Raw genomic sequence first — 18,511 nt, forward strand, 5'->3', positions numbered from 1 at the left:
TCCACTGGAAACCCCAAAACTGATGCGAGCGTGCGAATGAAAAAATGCTTGGCAAAAAAACGTTGCCTTCATTATGAAATCTACGTTACCTGGGAGGATTAACAAAACTAAACACACAAAATATGGTGTAATAGATTCTTCACTGTTTTGTTCTTTCACTTAGGAATTGACTATGGAACTAATCAATATTAGTGTCCGTTTTTCGAAATAATTTTTTTTTCAATTTACAGCATATATTTTGCATCATGGTCAAATGTTGTTGTTTTTTCTGGAAACCGACGAAAATTTATGCGAGCGCACAAATGTACGTGAGAAAACAAAATGATAACAGACTACAACTCACACTCGACGACAAACACTGAAGGATAACAGACTACACCAGGTCGACAACTCGACGACAAAGAAAAGGATAATAGACTACAACTAGACAATAACGTTAACTCGACGACAAGTGAAAGGGTAATAGACTTCGGCGTTAACTCGACGTCAAACAAAAGGATGATAGACTACAACGTTAACTACGGACATCAAACAAAAGGATAACAGACTACAACAAGACCAATACCAATCAGCAGTAGCCATTTTGGCTTATTTGCATAATTCATCTGCGAAAGAGTATATATTTTGCTTCCCGTCTTTTATCACTTCATTCTGATATCTTTGGACGCAACGCACTTCGTAATCTGACTCCAGCCAGGAACTTATGTAAGTACCATGTCAAGTTTACTTTTGGCTAAGTCTATTGGTGCGTACTAGAAACACATGAGAATCGCTCTTTATTTAGAGTAAGGTCTTCTGTTGTGTTTCTGTTGAGTTTTCTTGAGTGTAAACAGCAGCTCTAGTATGCGGATCTCTGTCTAGCCTTGCTTTGAAAACGTTGACCGAAGCTGCGTAGACAATTTCTGGTAGCTCATCTAAAAAGTACTGCTTGGAGAGTATGTTATTCGATGCTACATGTATACAGTAGAGAAAGTATGGGAACGTTCACGGGATCACGAGATACTAGTAGATATGTCATTTTGTTGTACGTGATGTAAACTTGCAACGTGCCCTCAGGTCAGCAGCATAAGTAATCAGAATGACTGCTTTATTCCAGCTTTGTGTGACTCAAGACATTTCAAGACAAAGTTAAAGATGGCACGTATCTTGGCTGCTTCTGCTGTTCTGCTTCTTCTGATCGGTAGGTACCTTTAGTATGAAGATAATGAACGCAGTCAAACTCGTCTTATTATGTGCATTTTGTCTCGTAATCGCTCTTTGCCATTTGAAACGACCACGATCGTTAATGTCATATCGCTGACCGTCCGATGTCATATCCGCGAGTACAGTACCATACATTGGGGGGGGGGGGGGGGGCATTTATACCAACTTAGTAATACGAGAGTATCGAGAAAACTGTTAGACATCCAGGTGATAATGATACACCAAATAGCAACAAGGTATATATCTTTATATTGAATACCATATCTTTATCTACCGTTTGTCTCCAGGGGTGACCAGCGCCCAGTCCTTAAAAGGCTGTTACAGGGGAAATGAGGCCTCCGTCTCTGCAGATGAGACCTCCGCCCACATGACAAACGAGGGCTGTGCTGTAGACTGCAACGCTAAAGGACACGCTTATTCAGGTACATAGGCAACTTCTATACGCTTATATACTCTATGTAAACCTATGGCTACAATAACTTGGTCTTTTTATGTTCATACTGTATACAAAATGTATTTACATTTTTTTAATACTGTTTTGTATTTAATGTCACACAGTCACACACTGTACCAGTTACAATTATCGCGCAATAAATTAAAGTTTATTCTATTTGTCTTACACAGCCACGGGTGAGGGGCAGTACTGTACCTGTATGGGCCAGGCGGAAATGCAGAGCCTGACCGTCGCGTCTGATGCCGAGTGCGACTCGCCCTGCACCGGGGACCTCTCCCAGAAATGCGGCGGCGCCGACGATTTCGTGACCGTGTGGATCACCGCGAATGGTAGGATTTAAATAATTAAGCTCCCTCGAAAGATTATAATAAAACGCACCTGCAGACACCTGCAAGCTTCTAGGGGGACCAAGCCTACACTCCTTCTTCTTTACATACGATGGGAATGATATAGTGACGTATCTTGTATCCCTCCCCTCTCATGACTAGTGTGTATTTTAAAAATCCATACAGATTTCTTAATTATGAAGCAAATTCACATGTACGTATACTATGGCCAACAGTGAATTGTGGCGTGTGTCATATGCCAGTCCATGATACCAAACGCCAATATAGCGGCGCCCATACAATACAGTGTGCTTTCTGATGTATTGGTAGCATTTATCTGCATTCAGATTGTATCTGTATCTGTTAACTGCATTCATATCTCGAAATTAGGATGTCCTGATATTAGCCACCTGATGTGGCATGCTGGGATACATATGTCAATCACCACTAATTCCTTTGTGCTGCATGGCAAAAGCGTTATACTTGCGATGAAATCTCATGTAGGTATGAGGTCTATGAACAGTTGTTAATTTGTTTTTCTGTACATTTTCATGTTGATCATACAGGCACCAAGCGCAGCCTGGTTGAGAGACTGCGGGAAGCCTTGAAGGAAGGACACATGACAGAAGAATAGTCACCCAAGAAAGGCTTCTAACAACACTTGGCTACCATGACATTGTGTGACCATTTGTGACCATTTGTAAATAGAACATATCAGAAAGGGTTAATCATAACTCAGTCCACAAAACGCCGTCATACTTTCATACACATTTTATCATAGGAAAACCTCTGTAACAAATAAAAGGCTCACCACAGCGAAAGAAATTCCTTCATCACTAGATTTAACTTAATATGGGGATCAAGTCTACAATTATAGTTGTAAGAATGAAGAATAAGATAACGGTTTAGCTTCACCCAAACCCATCTTTTCAAATCTAGATCTAGGCCTTGTACAAAACCATATAATGCAACTAGTTGAATTTATCTAATGGTAGTTTTATTCCGTATCTGTTAATTGTAGCTGTTCAACATGTTTTGTTTTGTTGTGAACTGTGCTTAGCCCAGTGTGGCAAAATATGCAATAAATGTCTTTTCATTATAAAACTATGCGCGTGGCTTTTCTTTATTTCGTTTTTGATTTATTTCGTACCGGGTAGAGATTCTTTGAGAAGTCTATGGTAAAAAGGTGTGACATATCATTTGTCTAACTTCAGCTGTTTTCAAGACCTCCAAACTGTCATTCTTCTCCGTATTTGCATGTCGGCCCAAACATCCTAATCATCGCTTAGTATATTCTTCACTTTCTTGACCAAAATATGCTCATACTTATACATATATAGTATTTTTTCATTAGGCCACCCGTTGATTTGATGGGTGGCATCCTCTGTGGACCCCTAAACCGATGTGAGCGTGCAAATGAAAAATAAAGAAAAGTTTGGCAAAAACAAATGTTGCCTTCATTTTGAAATCTACATCTGTGTACGTGGTCAGGATGGTTGAACAAAACGTAACTAGCAGAGTTTACCGAAGTATAGATTTGTCATTTTTGTTCTTTCAAAACTTCTTCTGCTTTGAATTTGGAATTGACTTTGGCGTTCTGCGGCATTAATATCGGTTTCCCGAAATATGCTTTTGCAATTTACGTCATGTGTTCTGGGAAACGGACGAAAATTAATGTCATCCATAAAATCAGGTCAACATGACGCTAGTGTGTTTGTAAAGTCCTTATGTATTGGTTGTCCTGCACGTCTGGTTTCCAAGGTCCTCTTCACTGATGTGATCCTCGGATGGGCGACGTTCGGACTGGAGCCTGTCACTCACCTGTAATCAACAACAACCCTTGCTGTAAATGTTCTCATGTAATTTGTTATTGGATGTTTGCAAAGATATATTTTCACTTTCCCCAATGATTTCAAAAGACACGTAATGTGAACAAACAGTGAACAATTCTCAAGAAGCTCGAGGGGAGGAGCTTCTATGGCTTGTCCTGTTTATTTGCCCCAGATTTCTTTAGAAAGTCGAATCTAAAGACTAATTTGGACTTTTGTCCCTTGTCAATATCAGCATCTGTCATATTTTGAACATCTGAATTCGACGAATCACAATAAGTATCGTAAACGGCCTGAGTTACTGAAAGTCATGCCTACCTCCTCTACCTTCCGGAAAACCCGGAGGAAATTGTTTCCCGCCAACTTCTTGAGCTGCCCGTCCGTCCAACCTCTCCGCAGTAGTTCTGCAAACAGGCGCGGGTAGGTGGCCACATCCTCCAGGCCGCGGGGGTGCCTAGAAACAGAAAATGACTCAGTTATCGCCATATCAGTCATTGACGACATTACATCTCCTCTATGTTTAGTTCAGTGGCAGTTGTGACATACATGTAGGAAATCATGATCTCTCCAAGGGCAAAAGCAGTATCCACTTGTGGCTGCCTTTGTCCTCTTGGCTGCTTTTGCCCTTTGGATACTGTCATTGCCACCGGTAAATCTGCTTGGAGATTATTAATTCCTTCAGAATTCCCTGATTGCTGAAAAGAATGCCAAATAGGGTTAACGATCCCAGACAAGTTAGCCATTCATTGATGTAACGCACAGATTAGATTTACAAGTCATTTCTACCGCGCTGTTTTTCTACTACGACTCACTGTGCAAAATAACCTTATACGTTACCTGCCACCGATCCCGTCAAAGTCGGCCCCAATCCCGACGTGATCCTCCCCAGCACGGTCTCTGATGTAGTCCACATGATCTACAATCGTCAAAGAACTGTTAACTTAGTTCCTGTATGTTACAATGCCTAAAGAAACCTACTGTGTGTATCTAATTACGCTGTCTAGAATTGAAGTTATGTTATATTTGGAATACGCTCGGTGTAGATGTTTCGTTGTTGTTTTCTTACCTGCCACTTCCTCCAGAGTCACGTGTTCCCAATGGGTCCAGTTTGCCGTGCAGTTGATGAAACCGGGGTAGAAATTCACCATGACGATTCCGCCGTTCGTTTCCTGAATCGGGAGGAAAGCAGACAAAGGAACTGGATGCTTTAAAAATGTTTGTTATATAAAGACAAGCTCAACTGTTGAAAACCAACAATTAGAAATAACTCTATGGATACTGCAGAGTTGATGACAAAGAAAGAAATAGATGACTATATGGATGGATAGGGAACGGCTATATTTGAGACCTTAGCATGCATACTTTGTTAATATTTTACTTAGAAGAATGGAATTACGTTTCCTTGTACATAGAACGGACCAAACATCTTGACACAGATAGAGCGGAAACAACGTCTTTCATAACTATGCTGGTAGCTTGAGCCAATGCGGATGGATTCTCTTTTTTGCTGCTAGTGCTCGCTGTCTCCATTTCTATGGAGGCAACATTATAACCAATACTAGTAACCTATAATAAAAGCCTGTGTGATGTTACTTACCATTCTGTCCAACACGTCATCCGGCACGTTTCGCGCCACGGGACAGATGGCGTAGGCCGAGGAATGGCTGAAGATGACCGGCGCTTCTGTGACGTTAAGTACGTCGCGCATTGTCCGATGGGATACATGTGAAAGGTCCACGAGCATGCCCAGTCGGTTCATCTCTAGGACGACTTTCTGAAAGACGAAAAGTTGCTATAATAAACGCTCCTTAGTTGTTTAATGGGCCTGCGTTATGAAGATTACCCTATATTGGACGAGATTATGCGACTGCATTTTCAACCTTAAGAATCATGAAATCACCATATTTCCTTTCTTCTTCAATATGTTAGTGATGAACTTCCGGCGCTGCAGCCGTAGGAGTTTCCCCATCATCAACACACTGCGCAAAACACGCGCCGGTATGAAATACTTGTACATTTTTTATTCTTGTATGTCAATGACTGTCTTGGAATAAAAAGTATATACCTGCCCAAATTCCGTCAGACCGTCCCCTACCGACGTGTCATGTGTGCTCGAAGCAGCCCTGCAATGTAACACATAGTATACTGGTTTGTTCTTCCAACAGATAGCTGGTGAAAATAAATGTGTTTATTTATGTTTTGATCACACCACACACGCAAAGACAAGAAAAATATTGCACACTGTACATATATACTATAGTCCTATAGTTGTTTCACCTGTAGAGAATATCATTGTTTGTATATCAATAAAAATTATATGTACCCACTAGTCAGGCGTGATACTTGTGTGGATATAGATTAAAAAGACCAAACAATATTAAGGTATGCTTTATGCTTTATACTTGCAACAGTTGCGAGGAACCGTAGATGCCCTTCCTCACCGATAACTCCCTGTACAAAATGCACCATTCCGATTCTTTTTATTTTGTTATTCTTATTCACAATTGAAAACAGTCGATGCGAACGTACCATGGCGTGTCACACGAGTGCGTCAGGGTAACATAGCGCACGCGCAGCTCGTAGAACATGCGCAGTGCCGCCAAGCTGCTGTCTATTCCGTGTCCGCTCTCCAGTCCGATCAGACTGGCGATCTTGCCCCGGCTAAAGATGTCTGTAATATCTGGTGGGGCAAACAAACATTCTAAGTACATGTAATGAAAGATCTGTATCATTATTAATGACTGAATGAATACTTTTATTGAACCTTTGTGTAGTACATGTCGTACTGAACTAATTGCTCTACACGGAAAAATATAACGTTATATACACAAGAAATGCAAGTGCACTTGAAACTTCAGACAATTCTATCAATGAAGGCAAATAAACATTATTGATTGTATCTCACCGGAGTGAATCCGGACGAATGATGATGATGATGAAATATAATGCAGCTGCATCGATGATTTGTCAGCATTGTGTTTAATGTTCAACCCTCAACATTGATAAGCAATAATTTTCAACAAACAAACCGGCGAAAACATTGAAATGTGTGTGTGCCGGATGGGGGACAAGCTATGTCTTTTTTTTGTCTCAAGTTAGTTTACTACTCTTCTCAGTCCCCTCATCATTAACAGAGATGGTCGAGAAATGAAAAGGCGCGAATGCCTTTCAAAAGACATGAAGATAGAAAATAAAGACTTGAGGTGAAATGAAAATATCTGCACAGGTTTAAAAGGTTTATTAATTACCATCCGAGCTAGTGGCAAACTCAAAGACATCCGGGTACTTTCTGACAATCCTGTAGATGACGTCAATCTGCGCAAGCGCCCTGCGTACAGCATCCTTGTACTGAGATCTACACGAAAAGAACGCACTCCAGAACTGCAAGCAAGACAATTATGATTAGAGCTTATTAAAATCCACACATCATTTTTCAGAATTTTCATTAAGTCAAACACCTATAAATCAGATCTGTCCATTGCTGTTAATGTAAGCATGTTAACGTGGATACTGTTGACCAACTAGATTGACAGCCTTGACTGATTGATTGTTTAAGAGGTATATCATGAACTACACCTTGATTTCTCCAATCCGGTCTCAATGGTCCTTTAGCTTAAATTGATACACATAACTTGTGTAGATCTTATTAGCAAACAATGCGTTACTCGGTGTTACACATTTGCACAAGATATTATTTCAAATCTTCAACACTGAACCTTGAAACGCTACACTTGGATTGTTCGGCAAAAGTTGGCATCTACTTGCTTTATCAAATCACCTGATAAGTTGATAAGTTCACGTTTGCAATACCGAATAAGATTACTGTTTCTCTCTATATAGTACATAATATGAAATTCTAAGCATGTAAATTACATCGAACTTTTGTACGTACCTGGGCGCCAACTTTACCCTCTCTCAGACGAGGGATGTCCGTTTGAGATTTGTTGCCTAGCAACGCACGCAGATCATTTTCAATGTTGATATTTTCTATGACGTCATCTACTGTTTCTTCCAGGAATATCGGTAGGTCGTTATGTCTGAGGACCGGAAATGTTTCAAAATACAAAAAAAAACGGAAAGTTAATAATTCCTAACCTGGAATAAGTTCTGTTTTGTGCAGAAGCCAATAGAACATAATCAACTTTCTTTATTCTTCTTTTTTGATATTTCATATGTGTTTTAATCTCTCTGTTATACACGTTGATTACCGCCCATTGAAATAACAAACTCTGTATTTGTAACGTTACTTATTATGTGATATGTAGACATAGTTTCTCTTTTTTTGCATGTTTCGACTATCTCATCTGTTTTTATCAATATCCAGATACACCTTGACTTTGTCAAACCTATATATCCCCAGACCGACGTTACAGTCGTGTGGGCTACTTCTACAAACCCCAGTGTAATCAGTCTACGCGGATGTTTGGAAGGCAAAGTCCAAAGTGCACGCAGTCTTTTTCTTGCCGTTCATATGCCCCCCCCCCCCCCCAAGTTATGTTTCCTACATTGCCAATGTTGGAACATAATATATTCTGTCAAGTTGAAAGACCCACATAAACCAACGACTTGCGCGAGACCCATCCCGTAGATGTAAATGTTTTATGGTCTTATTGACAAAATGGCCAGTTCATTCGTTGGTCAAGTCGAACGTTAACTCCACTCACCCATCCACAAGCGGCACTTGACTGAGAATGTCCTTCGCTCGGCTGAGGTAACTGTCGTCTGAATTGAGGTACTGTGGAAGGACAACTGCTACGACAACTGCACCCACGCCCATCAAACTTCCCAGGATGACGAAGACAACTATTCTTGTGCTCCTGTATTTCCTAACAAACTTTGTGTCCGCCATTTTGAAACCCCATACGTAAGAATGACCTGTCTATTGTGTAGTATATGCGCTTAGGGACCTTTGACCTGGCTTTGTGTCTGTTTGTGCTGTTTGTTTGACATTGCCTTGGCTTCGCTAGCGAAGATTTCAGGGGTTGTTTTGTTTGTACCTAACTACCTTTGCCGAAAAGGTTATGTTTTTTGTGCGGTTCGCAGGAGTGTTTTGGGGCGTCATTGAGGACAGCGTAACTAACAAAGCTGTGGGCGAATATTCACGATACTTGGTAGGTGGGGTGGTGTTGAAAAAGCGAAGGTTAAGTTCGATAATTGCCCCCCTCCCTCCCAGCGGCTGTCTACGGTTTGCAGCTGAACGTCCGGTTTTGATATAACGTTATCATTTTCTGGACATGCTATGTCGTCAGCACTATGCACTATGGTCATGTGTTTTTTTTTCAGTGATAGCTCGTAAAGTTGTAAAGGTTTGGGCCCCAAGCAAGTTTCATTGTACTGCAGGGGTCAAATTTGAGAGACAATAACTCAAGATAGGGTTGACGGGTCATCATGAATTAGGTATGCATTGGTAGCTCATTAAAGTGTTTACTCATGTTTCTTCTCCTGTCAAATTTTTAAATCGATTCATCTCTGTCATTTTCAGACCAAATGACCTGAAATTTGGCACAAAGGTAGTGCAGACCAATAACCCCAGAAGTTTTTTTTTCATTTTTTTTCTTCGATATCGACCTTTAAAGTGATTTTATCAAGGTTTTTATGCTATTTAAAGACCATGTTGGCCTCCTGCGCCCTGGTATTTCAACCGAATGACCTGAAATTTGCCTTGAACAAATATTCAAAGGATTACATTCCCATTTTTGGCATACATCTCTTCAAAACGATTTATTTTGGGCTTTTTTCGACAATATTTGCCACTTCTGTCACTTTCAATACCGCATACAGAGTTGGAAGTGACGGCCAATGGGAGCGCTGCATTTAAAAATGCGACCGCCTGATTGGCCAATTGGGTTAATCTATTCATCTTGCATTTCTGGCGCAGGTGTGCTTGTATTCATACCAAATGTGGTATGGGAATGCCTAGGACATGTGCGTACATGGCTTTGTTCACTCTTTTTTTTGACAAAGATACACATCTCCAGTTCCTATATATTAAACCAAAATGATGTGAAATTTGGCATGTGTCTGCCTTGGTCATGTACACAGGCCTTCATTCAAATGTTTGGCATACTGCCCTTCAAAACGATTTTTGACATCATGATAAACAATTTTTTCGTTATTTTCAACCCAAAATGTATTCTCTTGAATCATCCATTCAAACATAGAGGTGTTTTAGAATGGTCCATTATCATTTGGGGACAGTCCATTTTTTACATGGGGAAGATTATGGCTTAACATGCTGTATTTGCTCGCAGATGTTACCTTTCTAGTTTGTCCTCATTTGCATAATTGACATTGAAACATACAACTGTCCTTAATTGTAATAAAGAATGTTACAGTAGCCTTATTTGCTAAGATAAGACTTTTATTCTTTGAAGAGCTTGTGAAAAACTTCATTCAATCTTTTACAAAATATCATTTGTACAGGGCAATTAACAAATAAATAGATAAACAAACAAACAAAAAGATTTTCAATGATTTATAATGCAATGCAAATCAATTTTGCAAGTTTCCGGGCTTTTCCGAAAGTTTAGTATTTGGAACTATTAGAACAAGTATATAAGTGCCATATGTAGAGGAGTCTTTTACTATCATTATGTACATAAATGTTCTATTTGGGTTTATTTGACATCGGCTTGCCGTTTGAGCATCCTGCTTGTCGTTTAAGTAAAAGCCGACGAGGATTCCGGCGAAGACATATAATGCCAGGACCACAACTGTTCCTACAGCAACGCCCACTCGTCGATTTGGATACTCTGATAAAACAGATGACGTGAAAATTTCAAAACAAGAAAGAAGAGACGGCTCTTCTGAAATGAAATGAATCATTAAAGTGTACAGTACAACTACAGTTCTTTCTTAATCTGTTAATGAAAAAACAATGAAAATTCAGAAAGCCAATTTAGCCAGGGAGGAAACCTTAATGCAAGAATACTTTGAACTAATGAAAACAAAGGAAATCGGTGTTGCAGATACAGGGGAAATGTCTTCATTTTAATCTATTGCTAGACGTACGTGTTGATTATAGTCAAACAGAATAGCAAACCTTTAGGTACATGTATCAGAAAGAGAGCAATGCCTTGAAATGAGAACAGCACTTACCACGAGCTGCTTGTTGAGGAACGTTTGGCATGTGCATCGCGTTTGGGATGAGGAAGTTTGGAATGGAACTCGGATCTTGGTGATCGGACGTGTTCTCCAGTCATGTCGAATTCTCTGTACGTTACTGTCATTTTGGACAGAGGCTGATGTTGTTCTGATACAGAGGTGCGATTTCTCAGGGCTATATAGCAGCACACTTGTTACATCAAACAGACTGTCACAGCGCGTGTCAGCCGATGTTGGTAATCCTGACATTTCACTGGGCTCAGTTCGCTTCTGAAGACGAGTTTGAGGATTGATGCGGATCAGACTCTCCAGTGAATTTGTCTGTTTTACTGATTGCATTTTCACATCAATAAGCGTGGATAAAGCCCGTTCCTATTTCAAAGTTTAGATCTTAACATTGCATTCAGTACCGAAAAGCCCCAGGGATATCGGTATAGGTTCTTATAGCGTAGAGAGCACATCTAAACCGGTGATCGTCTTGATTCTGTTCGAAACTTTGCCTTTGAAGATCATGCGACTTTCACATTTATGTAAACTTTGCGAAAGCGAATGTCAAGATTTCATTCTACCAGCTTATTTGGTCTTTCTGTGTAGATTTACATGGTATGGATTTATGCACCAATATATCTTTGCAAGTTCGCCACCATGTTTGAAACTTGAATGAATCCCAAACAAGCTATATAAATCCAAAGAACATCTAAGCTATCATATGGCGCATCCATGGATCTACTGTATGTTATAGAGCCACATCAGTCAATTCAAGAGGTATAGCTACGAAAGATTTGCTTGCGCATGCTTTTCAATTAATGGTATTTTCTGGAGTTCTTGCTACTACAGAAGCTGCAGTATACATCTGTAATTTTCAACTACCGGCGAATTAAGTGGTAGCTTACTGTCCTAGTTACTAGACTATGCTTTCAAGAACGATTAATGAATACCTTTTACAGTATGAACTAGAGTCCATAGGACACAAACCTTCTTGATACTATTACATTGTATTGTGTTTGAAGAATGGGTGAAGGTGTTTGATACCCTCTCTACCACTGAGTTTCATGAGTTCAATGAATTGCCTAGTTCTACAGTAACAATTTTCGGTCAGTTTTGCCCCTAAACACATTGAACGTGTATCTTGAAATACCCCCCCCCCCCCACACACACACACCTTCTAATGCTGAAATGGTTTCACTAGTTTCATGTAGCTCTTACTTTAGGAAAACACAATGCCGCCAATATGCATTGCGAGGGCCTTGTATTAAGTCGTTAAAGAATGACTAAGACAACTCTGATCCTAACCTCTTCTTGGAGAGTAGTAGCTAATCAGCCCCTGCCAGCGAGAGCTTCAGCAACACAGGCGTCCATTAGGCAAACAAGAGCTGTTTAATGAGCTGCACTACCCTGCCTTCACGGTGGGGGTGTTGGATTGTAAGTTGATGCTGCAGTATCTGAAAATGCTACTACGGTGCCCAAAATCACATTTAAAAATCTAAGCAAATCCATTTAAAGCATCTTGAGCTGTATGTGCAAAAACACGAACACAGACAGAGGTCATGAAAATTTTTCAATCTACAAAATGAGAAAAGTCAACATCGCCGTAATTGATCAATATCATCACGGCAATACCAACTGGCGAGGAACGATGGTTATGGTGTTTGACAACGCTTTGGTCACTACTAACTGTCCATCCGGTCCACAAGCAAGCCCCCATGGAGATTTTGTACTAGCGACCGTGCGGACAAATTTCCCGCGGCTGGTGAACATGTCTGTTCTTTTATTTGTCTCGTCAGACACGAAGATGTGCCCCGAGCTGTCCGTACAGATACCCGTAGGACTGCGCAGTTGACCTTCACCGCGCCCTTTGCTTCCGAACTGGAAAAGCTTGTCTCCATCGCGAGTGTACACCTGGACAGTGCCACGCCTTGTGTCCGTAAACAGGATGTTTCCTTTATTACTGAATGTGATGTAACAACTTTTCACTCCAACCAATTGGAATCTATTGTATAGCGAGCCATCGGGCAGAAACACGAAAATATTCCTAGGGTTAGCAGCCACAGCGATGATGTTGTTTGGTGAGCTCGCTGCAATCGTCGCGCTGCCAGCATAGGACTTAATGTAGATTTTGGATATTTGCTGGCCGCTTTGGTTGTACTGTACTACATATAGTTCATGTATTTCATTACTTCCCACGACCCATACAAAACCCTTTGCGTCAATCGCTACATCGTCAGGGTAAATATTTTTACCCGCTGCTGCCGTTTTGAATAGGCGGAGAAAGTCCCCATACTTGTTGAAGACTTGGATCCTTTTGTTGTTTAAATCTGCCACATATATGTCATTATCAGCAGATACAGCCACTCCACGAGGATAGTTGAATTGTCCTGGGTTTTTCCCCTTCTCACCAAACGTGGTCATGCGATTTACGATTCTGCCATAGCTTTCTGAAACCAGTAAGTTAAGTAAGTGTTACTTTACATGATCCAGAATGTTAATTACATCTCTCTAGCAATCAATAGAAAAAATATTGGATTATGTCGCTGAGTATGTATTAATGACCTGTGTACATCTTTTGTCGGCAGATAATGATAAAGGAATAGGCCAGGCTCGAACAATAATTTACAACTCTATGTTAACCCATACTGGCAAAAGCGCTGTTCGGCGGCCGCTCTTCAAGCCTTCATTATCTGTTGGACCTCTCTCATAAGTCTCATTACAATATCTACAAGCAATTTGAGAAAAGTAAATTATCAGAAAGTCTAGATCTGCTTAGCTCAGAAAAGACGGGGTATCCCAAGACTTGTTTCTGTCGGTGCAAGTACATTTTGTGATCTCAAACCAAGTATATGGCTTCGGCCTGTTTCTGTACGTCCCCTTGTAGTGTTTGACTTGCTTTCCAATATTCGCTTTCTTGTTTTAGTTTACCTTACTGAACGCCGCCTCTTTGAAATCTGAATAAACGCAGTCTTAACTCTATGGGTTTGCTGGCAGACTTGTTCGTACTTTGAAGCATAAGTAATGAAAACACAAGCAATGAAAAATGAAACTGAGCACATGAAAGACGCCACTAAACCAGAAAGACGCAGAAAAGCAAGACACATGTCTGCTTGAAGATTCAGATTTTCAGTCTCTTTGCTTGTCTTTGAAGACGCCTTACCTGTGGAGATGGATGCTGTAACAGCACCATTGGTCCTCACAGGTAGGGTCGGGTCGAATGGTATCGTCATCTGGTGGGAGGACATTTTTGACGTTGATGTAAAAGTCGTTGTGACAAAAGCCGTTGTGGTAGACGTCGCAGTCGAAGACACCATCGTAGCATCTGAGGTCAGCATCGGTGCCAGGTCTGTGCTTGGAGTAGAACCTACAAATCGTACAATCACCTCATAAAACATAAATCTTGCTAAGTCCAGAATTAACAGGTGGGACGAGAAAAAAGAGCGATAGCAAATTGAACAATGAGGTAAAAAGAAGCAAAGATAATGTCTACCTTACAATAAAGGCGCGCAATTCTATCCGTGCTTCAAATCAAAAATCAAATGAAATATCGATAAAGTGATAGGTGGTTGAATAGAGAGGGAAAAGCAACCTTTGGTCATTGTACTGTTTTTGTGTGTTACATATCCCCCCCCCCCCACTGGCTTATCCCATCCCACCAACTTTTATAATCATATCAACCGAGTTTACCTTCTGAGCTGAAGGAGGTTGGTGAGTGTGTGGCGCCTCGTGTGTTGTTTATAGTTCCTATCTGTAATAGAGTGATATTTCTGTTATACGATTGTCGTTTCACATGTAAATAAGCTATCAGGTGCACCGGTGGTTAACAGCTGTGAGCTGTACCCAAGGCTAAAGTCAACTGTTCATGAAATAACATCTAGTCAGCTATCTAGTGTACGGTAATAGCCAATCAAGAGCTGCTCAACTCAGGTGTCCTCGTAATACAAAAAAAAACAACAGATAATTAAGGGGGCTCTCAAGATGGCTAATCATTGTGGCAACTGCACTGCACATACGCATGTAGGTATTGGCAATCAACTTATCGTATAGCATTGACATATCACGCTTCAGTAAAAAGGACCCTTGAAGTAATACTTTAAGAAGAGTCACAGAAGTATATTGCGTGTATAACAAAAACAAAAATAAAAGACATGGGCTTGCCGTTTGAGCATCTTGCTTGTCGTTGAAGTAGAAGCCGGCAAAGGTTCCGCAGAAGGCCAATAATGCCAGAAATACAATTGCGATTAAAGCAACGCCCGCCCGTCGCTTTGAATATCCTTATAAAACAAATGACGTGAAAATGTCAAAACAAAAAAAGAAGAGACTGCTCTGTTCGAAATAAAATGAATCATTAATGTAAGAGCATATTGAATTCGTGAAAACAAAGGAAATCGGTGTGGCAGGTACATGGCAAATGTCTTCATTTTCACCGGTGTCATTTTAATCTATTGCTAGACGTATGTGTTGGTTATAGTCAAGCAGAATAGCAAACCTTTAGGTATCATAAAAGTAGAAGTCTGGAAAAGCACAACAATGCCTTAAAATGAGGACCACACTTACCACGAGCTGCTTGTTGAGGAACGTTTGGCACGTACATCGCGTTTGGGTTGAGGAAGTTTGGAATGGAACTCGGATGTTGATGATGAAGTGTCCTCCAGTCATGTTGAATTCTCTGTACGTTACTGTCATCTCTGACAGATGCCGATGTGTCAGCATCATTCATGGACGCGTCACGTCGCGTTACGTCAGTCATGTCATACTGGCACATGTAGGCGACAGCATATGGTGTGATATCGATGTCATCAGGGGCAGTATGGTATGTTCTTCTGTTGCCATCTGCACCATCAATTTCTGGGGGTATTTCATCCTCATCATCTTCCTGATGTCTCACAGCGTATGGCGTACCGCCACGATTCTCGTCATGTGTCGGATACCTGACAGCGTATGGCCTGATGTAGAGATCGATGTTAACAGGTCTGGAGGTGGATTTAGGACGCACAAACGGAACAGCGTTTACTTCTACAGCGACATCATTCACCACATCTATTTCTTTGATCTCAGCTGCAGCGTCACTTGTTGTGGGTTTGTTATTGTCATCGTCATCATCATGAACCTCCTGGTGTGTAGCTGCCAACGGCTCGATGCTGTGAGTGCCATCGCTGTTAGCCGGCCTGTGTGCGGGCTCAGAGCAGACGTCTGGCTCGTATATCTGATTTGGGTTGCGGACGTTTCGCGGGTATTCCAAATTACTACTACCGTTAATGGCAATTGACGGGTACATCGGATTTGCGCTCAAGGCATTTTGTGAATACATCAGATCAGGGTTGGGGGTGTCATGCTCACACATCGGATGTTGATAAAGTGCACTCGGAGGATGTCGTATGTCACGCATTTTGCTGTCATCTCCATCAGAGATTGACATGCCGGCATTATTTGCAGAAACGTCATTTTCGTTCTCAGCTGTGACATCAGTAACCGCAGACGGGTTGGGATGATGGTTGCCGTCGTTATATTCATCACAGCTCTTGGGGATGGAGGTGGGTACGACTTCGGAATGGAGTTCTTCAGCCATGATTTCAGCAGGTCTTGACCGATATGGCGGCTGTGTGTTGTTCTGATACAGAGCAAGATTTCTCCGGGCTATATAGCTGTAAACACTTGTTACATCAGACAGACTGTCACGGCCGATGTTGGTAATCCTGACATTTCAATGTTGGTAATCCTGGGCTTAGTTTGCTTCCAAACACAGTCGGGGGATTAATACGGTTTATGATGTTATAATGACTTTATTGTGCATTTTTACTGATTGCATTTTCACATAAGTGGAGAGCAAAAAGCCCTTCCCATTTCAAAGTTTAGATCTGAACATATCGATGTAAGCCCTTATAGCTTAGCGTGTCCATCTAACCCGGTGATTGTCTACGGTCTGTTACAACCTTTGTTTTTGAAGATCATGCCACTTTCATGTTCACTTTTTGGAAAGTAATTTCAAGTTTTCATTCTTCCAACGCATTGGTCTTACCGTAAGATTTACATGGTGTGGATATATGTACCTATATGTATTCGCCAGCCCGTAGCCATGCCCTTCTGTAGTAGAAACATGAATGAATCCAAACAAGTGCTTCTGCAAAAAGCTGCCATTTTCGCTCAATGAACATGATTATCTACACGTGGTTAGTTGAGGAGTATATTATAACGGGATGTGATATTCTTAATCCGTCACCCTAGCCCTTAATCCATTAACATAAACTTAAATCCCACAGGAGAACCCTTAATCCGTCACCCTTGCCCTTAATCCGTCATGAAAGCCTTTAATCCCTCAGCATTGCCTATGATATGTCACCATAGCCCTTAATCCGTCCCTTTAGCTCTTAATCCGTCACCTTTACCCTACATCCGTGGTTATAAACTTTAATCCGACAGCATAAATCTTAATCCATCACCAGAGACCCTAATTCGTTACCCTTTCACTTAATGCGTCCACCTTACCCTTAATCCATCACCATGACCTTTAATCCGTCAATATAACCCTTAATCTGTCAACATAGCTCTTAATCCGTCAACCTTGCACTTGATCCGTCAGCATATCCATTAATCCATCACCACAGCCCCTAATCCGTTGCCCTTTCCCTTAATCTGTCATTATAACCCTTAATCTCAATCACCCTAGCCCTTAATTCTTATTATAACGTATAGTACACCTTTGGAAAATGAAGGCAGAAATGACATACATGAGGTATAAATGACATGGCACGGGTCCAAATTATGGTTGTACATTTACCAAGCAAGCAAGCAACCAACCAATCAACCATACGTAAAAGCATCCGTTGAATGGTGTTTTCCGTTATAATGAACAATAAAAAAAATTGAGGCATGGTTTGGATCTAAGATCATAATATAAAGACGTTGTATACATCAGACGGATTTTTGAAAAGAAAAAAAAAAAGAGAAAAACAAACCTTCCCCTGACGGACTCAAACCGAGGACCTACGGGTCTACACGTCACGACCTTCCACGATGAGCTAGTGGTACAAGCCATTCTGGCATACTACTTTGAAGGTATCAAATTGTAAAACCTCTATGCATGGTAAATTTTTTTGTAATTTTCTTGACAAAACTAGTTTCTTCTTGTTCAGTTTTCTGGTATAGATGTAATATGGCCATGTATAAAAACATGGATGTAATGTACTACCTTCCAAGATCCATGGATCTCATGTAACGGACGTACTACACTTTTAAGTTTAAAACCTAGTTCGCAACATTTCATTAACATAATTTATGAACATTTGCTCGTTACTCGATTACTGCAATTATTAGCATGTTTCATTACACTATTTTGGGCATACAATAAGATAAAGCTATTGTTAACCACAAAATAGTTTTTTTTGTTGAGAATTTTGTTATGTAACGATAACCTAACTATGATTTAAAATGTCAACACCACACTGTAAAGTTTACAAATATACTTCAGAAACATTGATGCAGGTTGAAAGGGTTGAATCAAGATCCATCTATCTATGCATCGTACCATGCATCGTACCATGGTAGAATTGGGTCTCAGTTCATTTTCGCGGTCAGCCGCGAAAATGAAAAAAGGGAAATCAACAGGA

The 18,511-nt window shown here is 40.7% G+C and overlaps 2 protein-coding genes across 2 annotated transcripts; one reads left to right on the forward strand and one right to left on the reverse strand.

Moving 5' to 3' along the window:
• Positions 1-577: 577 nt before the first annotated feature.
• On the forward strand, positions 578-3,087 carry LOC136437420 (kremen protein 1-like). The gene is made up of 5 exons (XM_066432030.1): positions 578-705; positions 1,097-1,180; positions 1,491-1,625; positions 1,828-1,986; positions 2,550-3,087. Exons 2-5 carry the CDS (start codon positions 1,135-1,137, stop codon positions 2,615-2,617), a joined length of 408 nt encoding a protein of 135 aa, XP_066288127.1. The 5' UTR covers positions 578-705; positions 1,097-1,134; the 3' UTR covers positions 2,618-3,087.
• LOC136437401 (dipeptidase 1-like) lies at positions 2,740-8,696 on the reverse strand. The gene is made up of 10 exons (XM_066432001.1): positions 8,477-8,696; positions 7,705-7,849; positions 7,061-7,193; positions 6,342-6,492; positions 5,878-5,935; positions 5,410-5,586; positions 4,879-4,981; positions 4,650-4,728; positions 4,131-4,266; positions 2,740-3,804 (listed from the first exon to the last, which is right to left on the reverse strand). Exons 1-10 carry the CDS (start codon positions 8,659-8,661, stop codon positions 3,709-3,711), a joined length of 1,263 nt encoding a protein of 420 aa, XP_066288098.1. The 5' UTR covers positions 8,662-8,696; the 3' UTR covers positions 2,740-3,708.
• Positions 8,697-18,511: the final 9,815 nt, after the last annotated feature.

The sequence above is a fragment of the Branchiostoma lanceolatum genome, chromosome 6 (assembly GCF_035083965.1).
Source record: "Branchiostoma lanceolatum isolate klBraLanc5 chromosome 6, klBraLanc5.hap2, whole genome shotgun sequence".
NCBI lineage: Eukaryota > Metazoa > Chordata > Leptocardii > Amphioxiformes > Branchiostomatidae > Branchiostoma > Branchiostoma lanceolatum.